The sequence below is a fragment of the Hesperophylax consimilis genome, chromosome 6 (assembly GCF_061612785.1).
Source record: "Hesperophylax consimilis isolate HC1 chromosome 6, BYU_Hcon_1.0, whole genome shotgun sequence".
In the NCBI taxonomy this organism is placed as follows: Eukaryota; Metazoa; Arthropoda; class Insecta; order Trichoptera; family Limnephilidae; genus Hesperophylax; species Hesperophylax consimilis.
The window spans coordinates 35274002-35292037 of NC_142841.1; the positions used below are offsets into that span (position 1 = coordinate 35274002).

Here is an 18036-nt window from a genome sequence, read left to right on the forward strand (position 1 = left end):
ACTAATTTGCAGGAACCCAAATAATCTTTATTGAAAAGGTTTCAAGATATATAATGAACTACCAACAGATGTTAAAAGAAAATAGCTTTTCGTGGGTTATGCATAAATGATGTAAAAAAAGTAAATTTAAATTAATTACTTTTTTTATAACTAAATACAATAAAACATAAAAAAATTGTGATAACATAGTCCCCGGACAATGTGGAGGAGTTGAAACTCATGTGTGGTATTCACATAAATATAAAAGTATTTTCATAAATAAACCGTCTAATTTCGCAACACTTACTTCAGGGTTACTCCAAGGATTCGTTTTGGGTTCTCTTCATTTGATGATGTACTAATAATAATCGAGTCATCTGATGATCAATAAGTTTATTTTTACAGCACTTCAAACGAAATCTTATTTTTTGTACATCGCCTCTGAGGTGATTTTTCGTATAAACGGCGCTATATAAATCATCGACATATTATTATTATTATTACGGATCGTCTCGTACATACCTACTCTTCCGTTATTTTGACTTGACATGAAATTAAGTACAAATTAAGGTTCATATTTGATAGTGTCATGTCTCTTGGATCTCCGGATAATCTTTTATTCGTATTATCAGACAAAAAAGATAAAATTAAGCATACATGGAGCAAATATACTTTTCTTGACGGTAACTACTAGTCATGGATCCTTGCTTCAATAAAGCATCTACAGGTGTCCGTGTCATAGAATTATGTAGATTACCAGCCTTCAGGCAACCGATTAGACTTAAACTAATATTAATAGAAAAGCGATATTTATAAAAAATCTGCTATCGGAATCAGACGGTGTTAATGAACTTGAAGATCAGACAAAGCCAGTAATACAAAGTGAAAGACACAGTGTAGAAATGCGATGTCAATTAAACGTCGGACGTCAGAAAATAGTTCAATAATAATGCAAATATTACCAGGAAGTTCATACGTTTGTATCGGCCTCTGTATAAACAAAATTACATTGATAAGAATGGTGTCTATATTCCATAGCAAATTTATTATTTATCACTTATTATTTGCACTCGATATCAAACCATTTTGATAACACCATTCCAGGAAAGTTTTTTCCTTCGTGCTATGTTTGTTCACTGCTGAGTGCTGAGGATTATGATACCTGGTCGATGCTCTGTTGAACCAGTGACCTACACTCTTCAAAGTCCCATACTGCTTGGAAACATATGCAATTCGAATTGATGACCAACACTCTAACAATCAATCAGACAATTATTAATTATTTGAGGTTCGAGTTTTCGGTTTTGGAAAATACTTGATAGCATGTTATGGTTGCTTAAGTTTTCCAGAATAGATAGATCGGTGTTTTGGCTCTCCATGGTACCTTGAGCCACATTATGTCTCTATCTACCATTGCCTTGCGTCGCATTGGGAGATATGGATTCAATGGAGTGCCTACCCACCTCTTATATGTTTCCTTTATTTCCTTAATTCTATGTTTTTGATTCGTAAAATCTTTTTAGTCAATATTTTCTTTCTGTCTTGTACGGTGCGTTTCTATAATGCAATGTAGTTTGTCTCTAGTAAATTAATAATTAATTGACTAAATTGTTAAACGCTTTACAAGCGAAGACATTGAACCGAATCTACAATAATACCTAAATCGGTACTAGATTTTTATAAATAAGTTTAACGGCCGCACGATTCATATCTATACGAATATTTGTCTGTTGGCTTTGAAAGTTATGTCTTGGATATTCAACATTGGCGCAGTGCTATGTTTATTCCATACTTGCCTCGCGTTTTTTCGATGCTTACTGGTCACGGGAAGCCCGAAACTCGTTTTAGATATTATCCAAAAGAAGCCTTTGTAGCGATTGAAGGTCAATATGTAAATCGGAATGCTACAATTTCGGTACGGCCGGCCTTAGCGCAACCTCGACTCAAGCGGGGTCTTTGTTGTATTCAACAATTTATTCAACTTAAACTGATTTACTGTTCTTCACTTGAAGAAATCACCATACGGACCACTAATTCATTTACCAATGCTGTGCAGTGTACATAGCATAGACTAAATAATATATTTCAATAAGAGCGACAACTACTTTCCTTTGGTGAGACCGCAGAGACTTTACATTTTAAGCTGTTGCTCGTATCTGATGACTAGATTGTTTATTTGCTCTTACGCAACATAATACAAAAGTATGTAGATTAGACCGGTATGTCATTAATTTCATAATTAGGTTTATTACAAACCGTCTTTTAACCGTAGAAAAAACTATTTTTAAATGCATCTAATTGAATTTCACTTTTGTTTTCGATAAGGAATGAATGCAAATCTTGGAAGCGGAAATTAAAACCATTCCCGATAACCAATCGAGCTGAAACTCGGCAAATAGACTCGTTGTTGATGAGAATGCATTCTATCAAATTTTGATGAGAAAACAAAAAAGGAATTCCATAAGGCTCGATAGATAAAGCAATAACTGAACGAGATATTTATTAATCGCATAGTGAAACGGTCATTCCGCTGAGCCAATGGCGCTTGACTATGGGCTCTATCAAAATACCCATCAATAAGAAGTCACAATTGTCAATCGCATCAATGACGTAAATTCATTCATTTATCAATGGCGCTTTAGGATTTTTTTATTTTAGTCGAAACTAGCTGACACGTACCCGGCGTTGCTAGGGGTTATCTTTAGGAGATAGATACATACCATCGCGGACTTTTCTATGGGCCTTTATCAAGATTCGAAAATATTTCTTTTATGACCTTTTTACAAAACATCCAACGTTTCTCTACTTTCTATAAGTATAACATTCAACACGCTCTTGTGTCCTGTTCAGAGTTGATCAAAGCAAAACGAACTCTAAGCAGAATTCTTCCCTGAACAGACTACGCAATAATTACAATAGCGTATTATCCAAGGTTGATATTTTCAGTTGCGAACTTAACAAATACAAGAGGTCCATAAAAGAATATTTCTCTGATGGTTTATGAATAATGTTTATGTATCTAAAAAAACTAAAAACTTACCTTTTTAAGCTGTCGTACCCTTAAATTAAATATACCAATCCTAAGAGAAAGTCCAGTTATATTCAATTTTTCAATTAAGTCCTAAATCCTGTATCTAAATTTCGCCAATAAACAATTAGATAATGTTAATTAAGTGTTAATCTCAAGTGACCTACCAGGTAAGTATTGTACTGTATATTTTCTCCATAAATAGTTAAGTAATAACATAGATCACTGTAGAAATGTATTATAAGTTTGTACAGCGCCCTTGAGGTGTTTTTGCACAAAAACGGCGCTATACAAGGCATCCAAGTATTATTATTATTATTATCTATTGTTTATATCTCTATTATGATTTGATTTATATCTACAACCTCTCTCCATGGCTATAAATGTATTGGTTTTGTAAATTTTTCGTTTTATATAATCTTTTGTTTGTATAAATTTTTTAATTCATATTCCTTTCTCACAAATTTAAATAACTTATTCCATATTATGCTGTCTCAGTTAAAATCACAAAAAGGAAATCCATAATTGGTTTATTTTACTATATAATACTTATGAACAAATTGATTAAATGTAAACTGTCGAATTCCCGAAAATGAATAAAAAATAAATAATATATATAAACCTTCCAGAAGAAATTCTCTGAATGATAGTGAAAACCCTATCAAAATCCGTTGCGAAGTTTAGAAGAACTAATAGCATAAACAGAGAGACGCGGATAGCGACTTTATTTTATATTATTTAAAAATTAAAAAGATCAATGCGTACTGCAATAGCGTACGACATAAACTGAGCGAGTACATATTATGTTCTGTGTTCAACTCGACAGTAAAAGTAGATTACAATTTAGTAAGAGATCTCGCGCAATATAAATAAGTGAATGAAATTAAACTTGAGAAAGATAACACTAACCTAATTGTTAATTGATTTAATAATTAATAATAGTTTATATTCATAATAAATACTGATAAAATAACATTCGACTTGTTTGTCGGCGTAGGGGTCATTGGTTGATACCAAATTATATTCCCGGCAACGATTGCAGGAAATGAAATGAACGATAAGGAAGGATATTAGATTTAATTATATGTATCTTTAAGTTATAGGTGTGTCACAATACCATTATATCCAGAACCAACTCCTTATTTTATAATCGTTTATTTTTCAATGTTCGGGGAGAGAGAACACTTTGACCCTTAGGACGGATTTTTACACAGAATTTGAACAATTCATCAAATTTCGAAGTTAATTTTCAAGCTCTGTGTAAGTTCCGTTCAAGTTCTATTATTATTTAAGTTCTGTAAAGCAAGTGACCCATAATGATATTAAAACAGAACCTGAAAATGAACTTCGAAATTTGATGAATTATTCAAAATCTCTGAAACAACCAACTGGCCCATAGTGATAATAAAACAGAACTTGAGTAGAACTTTCACAGAACCTGAAAATGAACTTCGAAATTCGATGAATTGTTCAAATTCTGTGTAAAAATGCGTCCTTAGCTTCACTTAACAATCTAGCATCTGTTTTTTTTGTCCTCATTCACATTAATAAATCCCCTCCTACAGCCCCTACCTTAACCATCTTCATAATGCTGCCCAATCTGGTGGTGGCGATATTGTCTTAACACTGTACAGACAGGGGTGCTCTTATTACTGTATGTTACTGCGTATAAACAGGAGAAAAAACTTCGGTTGCTTCGTTCAGCTCGCGAAATTTTCTCCTGTTTATACGCAGCAACATACAAAAAATTAAGTAAATAATATTTTTCGGTACATTGATCGCACTGGAGAGATATCACCGGACAGGTATATAAAAAAAGAAATGTTGCTTGGTTGGGTTATGGTGGAGAATTGTTCGAGGTCAAAGTTGGATGCTGAGGTTATCCAGCCGATCGACGGTATCTGGAGTCACTTGGATTCTTATCAACAATGATTCATACATATCCATATAGGATACGTTGATCTGATTATATTAAACACAAGCTTTCATGTAGGTACGAGATACAATGAATGAATGGGAATTTAAAATAATGTGTAATGTGTTTTAACCGGCGTTTTTTAGGTCGTCGCACATTGTCTCTCAGTAAATTCGCAGCCAGAACAGACGCTTTGGCGCAACTGGCAGTCGTAGTCGGTGCCGCAATAAATAATTGCCTTGTTCGCGAACCATGAACAACAGCGAACACGGTATTTCAACATGGTTGTTTAGGTTCCTCGTATCCGCTGGATGGCCAGGTGATACTAGCTTTGTATTTAATTTAGTACCTACCTACCTTTCCAACCGGCACTATCGCATCCGGATTCTAACAAAAACCGACGTAAAAACGACGGAACACACGCTGTCACTTGTATGTTATATTTTTTACATTCAGACGTACATGTAATATGGGCCTGCTACTTAGAGTTCCGTTTTGAGAGGATCTACAAACCAAAAATGTGTGTATTCTTGGTATACCTTATACTGTAGGTAATAGGCATTATAATCGCTTGACAAACGGAGTCTAGAAACGTTCGATTTGAAGCACAAAACTGTTTTTTATTTATTTTGTAAATAATTTTATAAAAAAGCAAAAAAGTTGATCAAGTAAAACTGTCACAGATAATCTTAGCTATAACACTGTAGTTTTTTAAAGTTGTTTCTTTTACACGTTCATACATTTCTATTGAAAAAATATATTTTATTTGTATTTTTGTTGTTTGTTTTTGGGGTGTTATGCCGTGTTGCGCTAACTCCTTCTTTAGCCGACGTTTCGGACAGCGTTGCAGTGTCCATCATCAGGGCAGATCCGGTAGATCCGAAGATGTGTAAATTTTGACAAATTAAAAATGTGTGAATTTTCGACAACCAAAATTTACACATCTTCGGATCTACCGGATCTGCCCTGATGATGGACACTGCAACGCTGTCCGAAACGTCGGCTAAAGAAGGAGTTAGCGCAACACGGCATAACACCCCAAAAACAAACAACAAAAATGCTTTTGGCCGTGAGAATCTAAAAACTTACCTATTTTATTTGTAGTTTACATTTATATTTTTTATTGAGTAATTTATTATTTTATTTGTATTCTACTCAAACGAAACGATAGGAAAACGTTCAATTTTTCTGAAGCATATTTTTTAGAATTCATAATGTACACCAATTCGTTATAAAGATTAATAAAAATGGTGATTTGGCATTAAGCTTCGCCTTAACCTCTCCCTCTTTCTCATAAACGACGCATGTAATAGAAAGAGAATTCAAAAAGAGCGGTACGAACTACGAACGCTGTCATTCGTAAATCGTATTATAAGCTATATTAGGACGCACATATAAATATGGTACTACCGCTGAGAGCTCCGTCGAGACCTCTTCTTCGTTCTCATAAACTATAACCATAAATAAACCACTCACTAGATCAATATCTTCGGGCTTTTTGTATGATACAAATTTGGTCCTAAAGAACCATAGATATGCCAATACATAGACAGAACAATTCTCATTCGGAGCCTACTCATTATAGTATACACCAATGAAAAACTCTGAAAATTTATTCCATAGACTTTCAGAGTTTTTGGTAGATATAATTAGGCAATCATGTGACGTCACAATATTTCGGTTCCAATTTTCGAACGTAGTTATACCCGTGACTATAACTAACAGCATTACAACAGATCGGTATGCCAATAAGTACGAACTACGAATACAAGCTTTTATATGTAAATCGTTTATATGCGATATTCGGATGTGAATATAAATATTGTGCTACCGCTGAGACTTCTGTTGCAACCTCTCCCTCTTTTTCATAAACGACGCATGTAACAGAAATAGAGCTTACAACTGGGCTCTCAGCGGTGCGCAATCATATACGAACATACATAATAATAATATTACACTGACAGGTATTTCACCATCCTCTTGATAGCTTATCCAAGGGATAAGGTATACTTTTATATATAAGATATAAATGGTCCTATCTCTGAGAGTTCCATTGAAACCTATCTTTCTTTGGTACATGAATTGTTTATGAGAGGGACTGCAACGAAGGTATCAGCGGTAAGCTTATAAGTATAAGGTACGAACTTCGTGAGAACTTTGCAGTGCACTTCTCTGCTCTGTTTTGTTATCAAAATAAACAAAAGAAAAACAGACGGAACAAGGGACGCAACAGATTTGGGATAAAATACTAAATCAGGTATAAGAATCTTCCGATACAAAAAACTAACCTACATAAACTTACTACCCTTTAAGCCTGTGACAGACTATGCTATAAACGAGTTATATCTGCGTGACTTGGCCTATTTTAGCATATAGCTCGCCATACATTCCCATTGGTAGTATATGGCGGGCGATACGCTGAAATAAGCCACGCCATGATGAGTATAGCGTAATGTGTCGCCAATCTTATAGATGAATAGAAGAACGATTCTCGAACTTTTGTTGGTGTTTCATTTCGATGTATTCTCGTTAATTTGAAATTAAACTTTCAAACGCGATGAAAACTTATGACGTTCAGGATAGCGACAATTCAAGTTCTATTATTATTTCAGTTCTGTAAAGCAACTGGCCCATAATGATATAAAAACATGAAAATGAACTTAAAAAATTGATGAATTATTCAAATTTTTTGAAACAACCAATTGGCCCATAATGATATTCAAATAGAACTTGAGTAGAACTTTTCACAGATGGCGATACATTACGCTATACACATCAACGCGTTTTTATACCACCATATCTCGCTCGCCATACAATCCCATACAGACCTGACAGATGATGTGTTATAAGTGTGGGCGTGGCAGCGATAATCAGGCGATATTAGAAAATGATGCGACCCCCTCTCCTGCTTACGTCAGCCGAAAGATCAGATCAATTTATGGAGCGCCTTGGTCACGCGGCTGTCAGCTGTCAAGATGACAGATCCCGTACAAAGAAATGATATTCCGAATTCCACAATTGAACTGACCCCCTCTCCTGAGAAAGATTATAGCGTAGTGTGACACCTCAACATATAATCTGTATAGGCCACGCCCAAATAAGCGTTGATGATTATATGTGTCTTAGGCTTCAAAGATCAACAACTAGATTTCAACGTAAAAAAAAAACAATAATACTGGTGATATAAGGATTTGAGAATACATATATAACAAGCGCAAATCCGTGAAAAATTCTAAATTTGAAAAACACAATTATATTAATTTTAAAAATTAATAAAATATTACATTATAGGTGGGTACTTATCTAACTATCTACGTATTCTTCACACGAGCGGTTGCAATTTTGAAAATGATACATAGATTCAAATAAAATTTGAGCGTGAATAATATCACTCAGGAAATTAGTTTGATTGTCTGTGGCTTGTAAGTACGAGTGTCTGTTTTTGAAACGTATTTTTTGGGATTGTCCTCAAATTTTGGTTATCTTCCGAATTCTAAAAGAACTAACTAAAGAATTCTAAATTTAGAAATTCCTAAAACAGGAAAACATGACAATATTATCCATATAAAAGCGACAGAGGAACACCAACGACAAAAAAAAACAGTCTTCGAAACAGTTTGAACTTTATAAAAATATTAATTGAGGCCCATTTGAAAAGAAAAAAGATGAATTAATTGGGTAAAAGGGGATTACGGTAGGAACGGAGGTGTAAACTAAAATTGTGCACGTCTCATTATGCAAACGGCCAATTTCACAGGTCGTTTATCTTATCTGACCATTTTTAAACACCAAACCGAGAGCTTACAACAGACTTTACAAACCAGCTAGAAGGTGGTTTTATTACAAGATAGCTTTTCGAGAGACCATCCCAATCTATCGCTGAGGCAGTAGATACCAGACAACTGGGATAACTTTTGTAAGAAACGAAACCGGTTTTATGGCCAATCTAAGAGTTGTAAAAACATTCTTGGACAACAATCCATCCACTTTCCCATAGACTGTAATTGAATATATTGTGAGATCTCTGTTCTAAATTGATTATCCTTTTCTTTGTATAGTCTGATATGTTTTCACGCGTTTGTATAATTTTGAAAAACTTCTTCCCTTGCTTAACTTCAGTCTCTACCTGTTTACTTTTCTTCGGTTTATAACCAAAAATAACTTTAGCTTTTTGTTCATTCGTGATTATTTTATCTAGCTTATGGGTTAATATTTATCTATCTTTAATATTTCGCACGGTTTAACGTAAACACTACCGTTGGAGTGATTTTAACGTGGAAGATCGCGCCGGAATACATAATCTAAATATATATACCTACTGTTTTAACTTGTTAATGCTTTTGGAGAAAAGCGAACTGGGTAAGGTTCATAAATAATATCTACACAAAAATATATCGTCGATCATTGACGTCATTTGTATGTCTATGCTCGTCGACAAAATACAAAAGTGATTTCTTGATACCAAAAGAAACTACTTTAGAAGAACCAATCGAAATCAGAAAAACTCTCCAGTGATCACAAAATCTTTTTTCGCAAAAGCCATACTTATAGAGTTAATGATTTTTTTTTATACAATTCCGAGAAGTTCCGATTTTTGGCTAATCCAGGAATACTGCGAAAATACCTATGAAATTATGTATTACAGTATTCCTGGAAGTGTTGGATTCCCAGGGGCTAACAGGTGTGATATTTGAATTTATTTAAGCACCTCTCTGGGAGTAAGCAAGCCGCCTAAACTACACTTATTCAAATTTATTCCGGCCGGTTTACACTCTGATGGCTTTTTAATGGTATCTTTTTATCTTTGGGGCTTTCGGTGCACTTATTTTGTATTTAACTGATAAACCTGCCAGCGATAAGCTATTTAAAATTTAAAAAAAATAAACAAAACAACGTAGGTAAAAATGACAAAACAAAATGTCGCAAAAACCCAACCACCTTAAATTAGGTACCTACCTTAAAAAGGTGTAATACTGTCTCATCACGGGACCTCTTCCAGGTGAAACAGGGATGGCAAAAACCATTATAATATTTGTTATGTACTCATTTCCTTCCCCTCCCCACTCTCTTCAGCATAATAACATAACCCAAGATTTGGAATGCTTCGTTCCACTAGATCAGGGCGGTCGTGATTTGTACGAGATTCACATAACATATTTATAATGAGAGTAAATAAGAAGGTTTGTACTTACGGACTGTGACTTTCTTTGGGTCATAGAGCTCCACTCGTTCTGTGACCCGGCAGATCTTCAGCTGCAGGCACTTGGACCTCTCCCCGACCTCGTTCAGGTGTCCCGTCAGGTCGCTGAAGATGTCGTTGGCCAGGATGACCAGCGAAGCCAGCTGCTTCAGCGCATTGCTCAGCGTGCAGTTGGTGACAGCCAACAGCTCATCATCCTTCACCCTGGCCAGGCCGTTCTCATCGTGCAAACTGGTCCTGGACAGGTATTTAGGCTCCACAACTCTGAGCACGAACGGCATCTTGATTCGCGTGCAAACTTCAACACAAATGCATTATTCTGCACTGAAAGAAACTATTGCTGGTGCTTTCCGAATGTTCTTTGCGAGAAGAACGCCGAAAACAATAATAATACTTCACTTTTGTTTCGTTTCATTCACAATCAAACTTTTTGCGAAGTTCGTACAACTATTTAAAACAGACACAGATATTTATAACTACGCGAGACTACATGGTTCACTAAATATTTATGCTAGCACAATTTTACTACGGTTTATATTAGTTTTAAAACTTTTTACAACATTCGTTTCGTTCACTCAACACCGCCATCGCCCAGCGTTGAAACGCAGAACCTGCTCGGCCGCTCTCGGCGCGGGAACAGAGTAAATAGGTGTTTGTATGGAATTTAACGGCCGCCGGTAGAGCGCTATTGTAGCCATGGCAACTGACATGTGCGAGTATTCCGCCGTTGAATTACTTCCTGCCATCTATGGTATAACACAAAAGTTCTTGTTTAGCAAAGCTTTAATCCATTTGTGGAGAAATTTACAGTTTTCTTTAGACGTTATCGTCAAATGTTTTCATCCATGACAACAGAGTTTTAAAGATAAAATACAGTCCATTTTATTATTTCTGTAAATTAACTAATTACCTTCTAACTTAACTATCGGTTTTTTATTGTTACAGTAAGTTTTCATTGTAAAAATAATTAAGTTATCGGGTGTCCCGAAAACGCATCAAATCTATGGACGTCTATGAAGTAAATAATATATAAATATTTAATGTCTTTTTGTATTGCCATTGCTGATCACAATAAAACCCTTTGATATTAAAATAAAATACTTGATTAATCTTTAGAACTCTTACATTTTTTTTTATCATTTGTGTAATACATTTAGGGACTCTTTAAAACGATTTACCAGTACCAATATACACAACGTTATTCAAAATAAATTGGAATAGGCAGGTACTTTCTTGTTTGATTATTTAATATATTAATTTATTCTCCGAGTTGGTGATGGAAACTAAATCATGGAAGAAAAGAAAAATTTGAAGGAAATTGTGTAGGACACAGTCCAACCATGTAACCAAGTGCAGGTCCGCCGCTGAAGTCACCTGACCGACTATGACGCCCCCGCACCCATCCTCTGTTTTCCCTGACGTGGCGTTTACAAATAAGTGTGTGAAAAAGGAATGCAATGTTTTCGAAGTAAAACAATACATTGTCATTACTCACTATGTTTATGTCATACTATGTATATGCCATAGAATTATAAAGCATTAATTTCATTATATAAATAGTATAATGCTATCCACCCTAAGAAAGTATAGAGAATGTAGCTAATCGATATATACAATTTCTTACAGATAACCCAATTCAAAAGAAGTAACTAACTAAGTAGGTATCATGATTTTTCACCGCAGTGAAACGAAGGGCGTCTTGTATAGGGCTAGAAAATTCTTCAATATTGCCCAGCTGCTAATCCTATACAAATCTCAAGTACGCCCGACAATTGAGTTTGGCAGCCACCTCTGGGCTGGAGCCGCATAATACTTGATAAACTACTTGATTCTGTGCAAAGGAGGGCTGTCCTTCTGTTTGAAAATCTATTGTTTACCATCATTGAATTTCATGTACCCATAAAAGCTACTCGTTCTAAAACCCTCTTTAATTGTAACAATTCTAAGACTGAACATTTCAAACACTCGCTTGTACCTAAATTCAGAGATGTGCTTTATTTCAAATAAATCCATTTCAAATGGAAATGCAAAATGCAAAATGGGTATTTTCCATTTTGCATTTTAAATGCTTTTCTAAAAACCATTTTGCATTTTAAATGCTTTTCTCAATGCATTTTCCATTTTAAATGCTTTTTTGCAACATTCTTCCTACTATCTCCACTCATCTTTTTTTCATAAGCCCCAAATATCAGTCGGTCCTCAACCTCGATATGAGAGATAATTTACATTTGTCAAGTTGCTCCCTGGTAGGAGCCCTGGCAATTGAGTGATACCATTACAAAAAATACTGATTCAAATACTGAACATGGGCCCATGACGCTGTAATATTAAATGATAGATAGCAGTTTCTATGTTTTACGATGGCAACATTAGTCCCGCACAAATTTTTTATGGTTTCATAATCTGAAGTCGTGGTGTTTTTGGATTTACCATCATGTAATATGTTCTACATTGATGTCCATTATTAACAAAATTGTTTAAAAATCCTATAATTATTGAAGTGAAACTTCTTTACCCGCGTCATGCAATTTCGAGTACCGGAGTAAAACCAACTCATGACCGAAACGAAAATGCGGGACCGATTAAAGTTCATTTGATCTAGTCAAAGTTTTGAAGTAAAATATAAATGCTTCTTAGCTCATCTCGACAACTGGCGTTGGTGGTGTAATGGTCAGCGTAGTTGCTTTCCAAGCAGTTGATCCGAGTTCGATTCTCGGCCATCGCACATTATTTTTTTGTTTTTAACGCCTTTTTTTTTTTCAATGGTTGACCATAATATCAATCCACTAAGTAATATTTTAGGCCTGTAGCATACTTGAAAAGTTAAAGAATGATATAAAATTTTTTATGATGTTAACGATAAAAAAATAAAAAAAAACATAAAATTACCATAAAAAATGGGCCAACGGCACGCGGTGTTCCCAAGCGGTCACCCATCCAAGTACTGACCGCGCCCAATGTTGCTTAACTTCGGTGATCGGACGAGAACCGGTGTGTTCAACATGGTATGGTCGTTGGCAAACGCTAAACAATATTAATTTCTATTCTACCTGCCAATAAATATATGAAAATTAGTATAAAAAAGCCCTAATAATACTGAAAACATTAGCAAGGTGTGTGCGACGTTGATAAAAATAATCATTACATACGCGCTTGAAAAAGATCGTAATTACATCCATAACTTTGCAGGAATTTTTTTTTTCAATGGTTGACCATAATATCAATCCACTAAGTAATATTTTAGGCCTGTAGCATACTTGAAAAGTTAAAGAATTTTATGATATTATTAATGATAGTAACGATAAAAAAATAAAAAAAAACATGAAATTACCATAAAAAATGGGCCAACGGCACGCGGTGTTCCCAAGCGGTCACCCATCCAAGTACTGACCGCGCCCAATGTTGCTTAACTTCGGTGATCGGACGAGAACCGGTGTGTTCAACATGGTATGGTCGTTGGCAAACGCTAAACAATATTAATTTCTATTCTACCTGCCAATAAATATATGAAAATTAGTATAAAAAAGCCCTAATAATACTGAAAACATTAGCAAGGTGTGTGCGACGTTGATAAAAATAATCATTACATACGCGCTTGAAAAAGATCGTAATTACATCCATAACTTTGCAGGAATTTTTTTTTTCAATGGTTGACCATAATATCAATCCACTAAGTAATATTTTAGGCCTGTAGCATACTTGAAAAGTTAAAGAATTTTATGATATTATTAATGATAGTAACGATAAAAAAATAAAAAAAAACATGAAATTACCATAAAAAATGGGCCAACGGCACGCGGTGTTCCCAAGCGGTCACCCATCCAAGTACTGACCGCGCCCAATGTTGCTTAACTTCGGTGATCGGACGAGAACCGGTGTGTTCAACATGGTATGGTCGTTGGCAAACGCTAAACAATATTAATTTCTACTCTACCTGCCAATAAATATATGAAAATTAGTATAAAAAAGCCCTAATAATACTGAAAACATTAGCAAGGTGTATGCGACGTTGATAAAAAAAAAATGGGTGTGTCAAGCCTACGCAAGACAGAAGTGAAACTTCTAGTATTCTTCTCTCTCTCTCTTTTCATTTCATTCTCTCTTTTTTTCTGTCTATTGACATATTTATAAGTAGCATGTGATAAAAAAAATTAAAAGTTATAAAAAAAGAAAAAAAAAATTAGTTAAAGCGGGGATCGAACCTCGGTTCTTCACGACCACAGTCGTGCGCTCTGCCTGTAGACAGCGAAGATGAGTTAGGAGAGTGAGTTAAACTAGGTATATAATATTAGCTAGGCTCCTATAGCGAAATGATCCCGTTTTTTCGTCACGGTCATGAGTCGGTTTTACTCCGGTCCTCGAAATTGCATGACGCGCGTAAAGAAGTTTCACTTCAAAAAATTCCTGCAAAGTTATGGATGTAATTACGATCTTTTTCAAGCGCGTATGTAATGATTATTTTTATCAACGTCGCATACACCTTGCTAATGTTTTCAGTATTATTAGGGCTTTTTTATACTAATTTTCATATATTTATTGGCAGGTAGAGTAGAAATTAATATTGTTTAGCGTTTGCCAACGACCATACCATGTTGAACACACCGGTTCTCGTCCGATCACCGAAGTTAAGCAACATTGGGCGCGGTCAGTACTTGGATGGGTGACCGCTTGGGAACACCGCGTGCCGTTGGCCCATTTTTTATGGTAATTTCATGTTTTTTTTTATTTTTTTATCGTTACTATCATTAATAATATCATAAAATTCTTTAACTTTTCAAGTATGCTACAGGCCTAAAATATTACTTAGTGGATTGATATTATGGTCAACCATTGAAAAAAAAAATTCCTGCAAAGTTATGGATGTAATTACGATCTTTTTCAAGCGCGTATGTAATGATTATTTTTATCAACGTCGCACACACCTTGCTAATGTTTTCAGTATTATTAGGGCTTTTTTATACTAATTTTCATATATTTATTGGCAGGTAGAATAGAAATTAATATTGTTTAGCGTTTGCCAACGACCATACCATGTTGAACACACCGGTTCTCGTCCGATCACCGAAGTTAAGCAACATTGGGCGCGGTCAGTACTTGGATGGGTGACCGCTTGGGAACACCGCGTGCCGTTGGCCCATTTTTTATGGTAATTTCATGTTTTTTTTTATTTTTTTATCGTTACTATCATTAATAATATCATAAAATTCTTTAACTTTTCAAGTATGCTACAGGCCTAAAATATTACTTAGTGGATTGATATTATGGTCAACCATTGAAAAAAAAAATTCCTGCAAAGTTATGGATGTAATTACGATCTTTTTCAAGCGCGTATGTAATGATTATTTTTATCAACGTCGCACACACCTTGCTAATGTTTTCAGTATTATTAGGGCTTTTTTATACTAATTTTCATATATTTATTGGCAGGTAGAATAGAAATTAATATTGTTTAGCGTTTGCCAACGACCATACCATGTTGAACACACCGGTTCTCGTCCGATCACCGAAGTTAAGCAACATTGGGCGCGGTCAGTACTTGGATGGGTGACCGCTTGGGAACACCGCGTGCCGTTGGCCCATTTTTTATGGTAATTTTATGTTTTTTTTTATTTTTTTATCGTTAACATCATAAAAAATTTTATATCATTCTTTAACTTTTCAAGTATGCTACAGGCCTAAAATATTACTTAGTGGATTGATATTATGGTCAACCATTGAAAAAAAAAAAGGCGTTAAAAACAAAAAAATAATGTGCGATGGCCGAGAATCGAACTCGGATCAACTGCTTGGAAAGCAACTACGCTGACCATTACACCACCAACGCCAGTTGTCGAGATGAGCTAAGAAGCATTTATATTTTACTTCAAAACTTTGACTAGATCAAATGAACTTTAATCGGTCCCGCATTTTCGTTTCGGTCATGAGTTGGTTTTACTCCGGTACTCGAAATTGCATGACGCGGGTAAAGAAGTTTCACTTCAATAATCATTACATACGCGCTTGAAAAAGATCGTAATTACATCCATAACTTTGCAGGAATTTTTTGAAGTGAAACTTCTTTACGCGCGTCATGCAATTTCGAGGACCGGAGTAAAACCGACTCATGACCGTGACGAAAAAACGGGATCATTTCGCTATAGGAGCCTAGCTAATATTATATACCTAGTTTAACTCACTCTCCTAACTCATCTTCGCTGTCTACAGGCAGAGCGCACGACTGTGGTCGTGAAGAACCGAGGTTCGATCCCCGCTTTAACTAATTTTTGAAGTGAAACTTCTTTACCCGCGTCATGCAATTTCGAGTACCGGAGTAAAACCAACTCATGACCGAAACGAAAATGCGGGACCGATTAAAGTTCATTTGATCTAGTCAAAGTTTTGAAGTAAAATATAAATGCTTCTTAGCTCATCTCGACAACTGGCGTTGGTGGTGTAATGGTCAGCGTAGTTGCTTTCCAAGCAGTTGATCCGAGTTCGATTCTCGGCCATCGCACATTATTTTTTTGTTTTTAACGCCTTTTTTTTTTTCAATGGTTGACCATAATATCAATCCACTAAGTAATATTTTAGGCCTGTAGCATACTTGAAAAGTTAAAGAATGATATAAAATTTTTTATGATGTTAACGATAAAAAAATAAAAAAAAACATAAAATTACCATAAAAAATGGGCCAACGGCACGCGGTGTTCCCAAGCGGTCACCCATCCAAGTACTGACCGCGCCCAATGTTGCTTAACTTCGGTGATCGGACGAGAACCGGTGTGTTCAACATGGTATGGTCGTTGGCAAACGCTAAACAATATTAATTTCTATTCTACCTGCCAATAAATATATGAAAATTAGTATAAAAAAGCCCTAATAATACTGAAAACATTAGCAAGGTGTGTGCGACGTTGATAAAAATAATCATTACATACGCGCTTGAAAAAGATCGTAATTACATCCATAACTTTGCAGGAATTTTTTTTTTCAATGGTTGACCATAATATCAATCCACTAAGTAATATTTTAGGCCTGTAGCATACTTGAAAAGTTAAAGAATTTTATGATATTATTAATGATAGTAACGATAAAAAAATAAAAAAAAACATGAAATTACCATAAAAAATGGGCCAACGGCACGCGGTGTTCCCAAGCGGTCACCCATCCAAGTACTGACCGCGCCCAATGTTGCTTAACTTCGGTGATCGGACGAGAACCGGTGTGTTCAACATGGTATGGTCGTTGGCAAACGCTAAACAATATTAATTTCTATTCTACCTGCCAATAAATATATGAAAATTAGTATAAAAAAGCCCTAATAATACTGAAAACATTAGCAAGGTGTGTGCGACGTTGATAAAAATAATCATTACATACGCGCTTGAAAAAGATCGTAATTACATCCATAACTTTGCAGGAATTTTTTTTTTCAATGGTTGACCATAATATCAATCCACTAAGTAATATTTTAGGCCTGTAGCATACTTGAAAAGTTAAAGAATTTTATGATATTATTAATGATAGTAACGATAAAAAAATAAAAAAAAACATGAAATTACCATAAAAAATGGGCCAACGGCACGCGGTGTTCCCAAGCGGTCACCCATCCAAGTACTGACCGCGCCCAATGTTGCTTAACTTCGGTGATCGGACGAGAACCGGTGTGTTCAACATGGTATGGTCGTTGGCAAACGCTAAACAATATTAATTTCTACTCTACCTGCCAATAAATATATGAAAATTAGTATAAAAAAGCCCTAATAATACTGAAAACATTAGCAAGGTGTATGCGACGTTGATAAAAATAATCATTACATACGCGCTTGAAAAAGATCGTAATTACATCCATAACTTTGCAGGAATTTTTTGAAGTGAAACTTCTTTACGCGCGTCATGCAATTTCGAGGACCGGAGTAAAACCGACTCATGACC

The 18036-nt window shown here is 35.2% G+C and overlaps 1 protein-coding gene and 9 non-coding genes across 10 annotated transcripts in view; 3 read left to right on the plus strand and 7 right to left on the minus strand.

Moving 5' to 3' along the window:
• The window catches only part of gukh (NHS actin remodeling regulator GUK-holder), a 356083-nt gene extending 345340 nt beyond the window's left edge, over nt 1-10743 (minus strand). Inside the window, exon 1 of the mRNA XM_089632635.1 lies at nt 10115-10743. Within this exon, the coding sequence (XP_089488761.1) occupies nt 10115-10403 (289 nt within the window). The 5' untranslated portion in view covers nt 10404-10743. The remainder of the gene's footprint in view (nt 1-10114) is intronic.
• A 2279-nt stretch (nt 10744-13022) lies between these two features.
• On the minus strand, nt 13023-13141 carry LOC149423274 (5S ribosomal RNA). Its single transcript, XR_016302380.1, has one exon. It is a non-coding gene; the product is annotated as a 5S ribosomal RNA (ribosomal RNA).
• Nucleotides 13142-13464: 323 nt separating this feature from the next.
• LOC149423275 (5S ribosomal RNA) lies at nt 13465-13583 on the minus strand. The gene has a single exon (XR_016302382.1). It is a non-coding gene; the product is annotated as a 5S ribosomal RNA (ribosomal RNA).
• Nucleotides 13584-13906: 323 nt separating this feature from the next.
• LOC149423276 (5S ribosomal RNA) lies at nt 13907-14025 on the minus strand. Its single transcript, XR_016302383.1, has one exon. It is a non-coding gene; the product is annotated as a 5S ribosomal RNA (ribosomal RNA).
• Nucleotides 14026-14696: 671 nt separating this feature from the next.
• Nucleotides 14697-14815, plus strand: LOC149423277 (5S ribosomal RNA). The gene has a single exon (XR_016302384.1). It is a non-coding gene; the product is annotated as a 5S ribosomal RNA (ribosomal RNA).
• A 323-nt stretch (nt 14816-15138) lies between these two features.
• Nucleotides 15139-15257, plus strand: LOC149423278 (5S ribosomal RNA). Its single transcript, XR_016302385.1, has one exon. It is a non-coding gene; the product is annotated as a 5S ribosomal RNA (ribosomal RNA).
• A 323-nt stretch (nt 15258-15580) lies between these two features.
• LOC149423279 (5S ribosomal RNA) lies at nt 15581-15699 on the plus strand. The gene has a single exon (XR_016302386.1). It is a non-coding gene; the product is annotated as a 5S ribosomal RNA (ribosomal RNA).
• A 1091-nt stretch (nt 15700-16790) lies between these two features.
• LOC149423280 (5S ribosomal RNA) lies at nt 16791-16909 on the minus strand. Its single transcript, XR_016302318.1, has one exon. It is a non-coding gene; the product is annotated as a 5S ribosomal RNA (ribosomal RNA).
• A 323-nt stretch (nt 16910-17232) lies between these two features.
• LOC149423281 (5S ribosomal RNA) lies at nt 17233-17351 on the minus strand. Its single transcript, XR_016302319.1, has one exon. It is a non-coding gene; the product is annotated as a 5S ribosomal RNA (ribosomal RNA).
• Nucleotides 17352-17674: 323 nt separating this feature from the next.
• LOC149423282 (5S ribosomal RNA) lies at nt 17675-17793 on the minus strand. The gene has a single exon (XR_016302320.1). It is a non-coding gene; the product is annotated as a 5S ribosomal RNA (ribosomal RNA).
• Between the last annotated feature and the right edge of the window lie 243 nt (nt 17794-18036).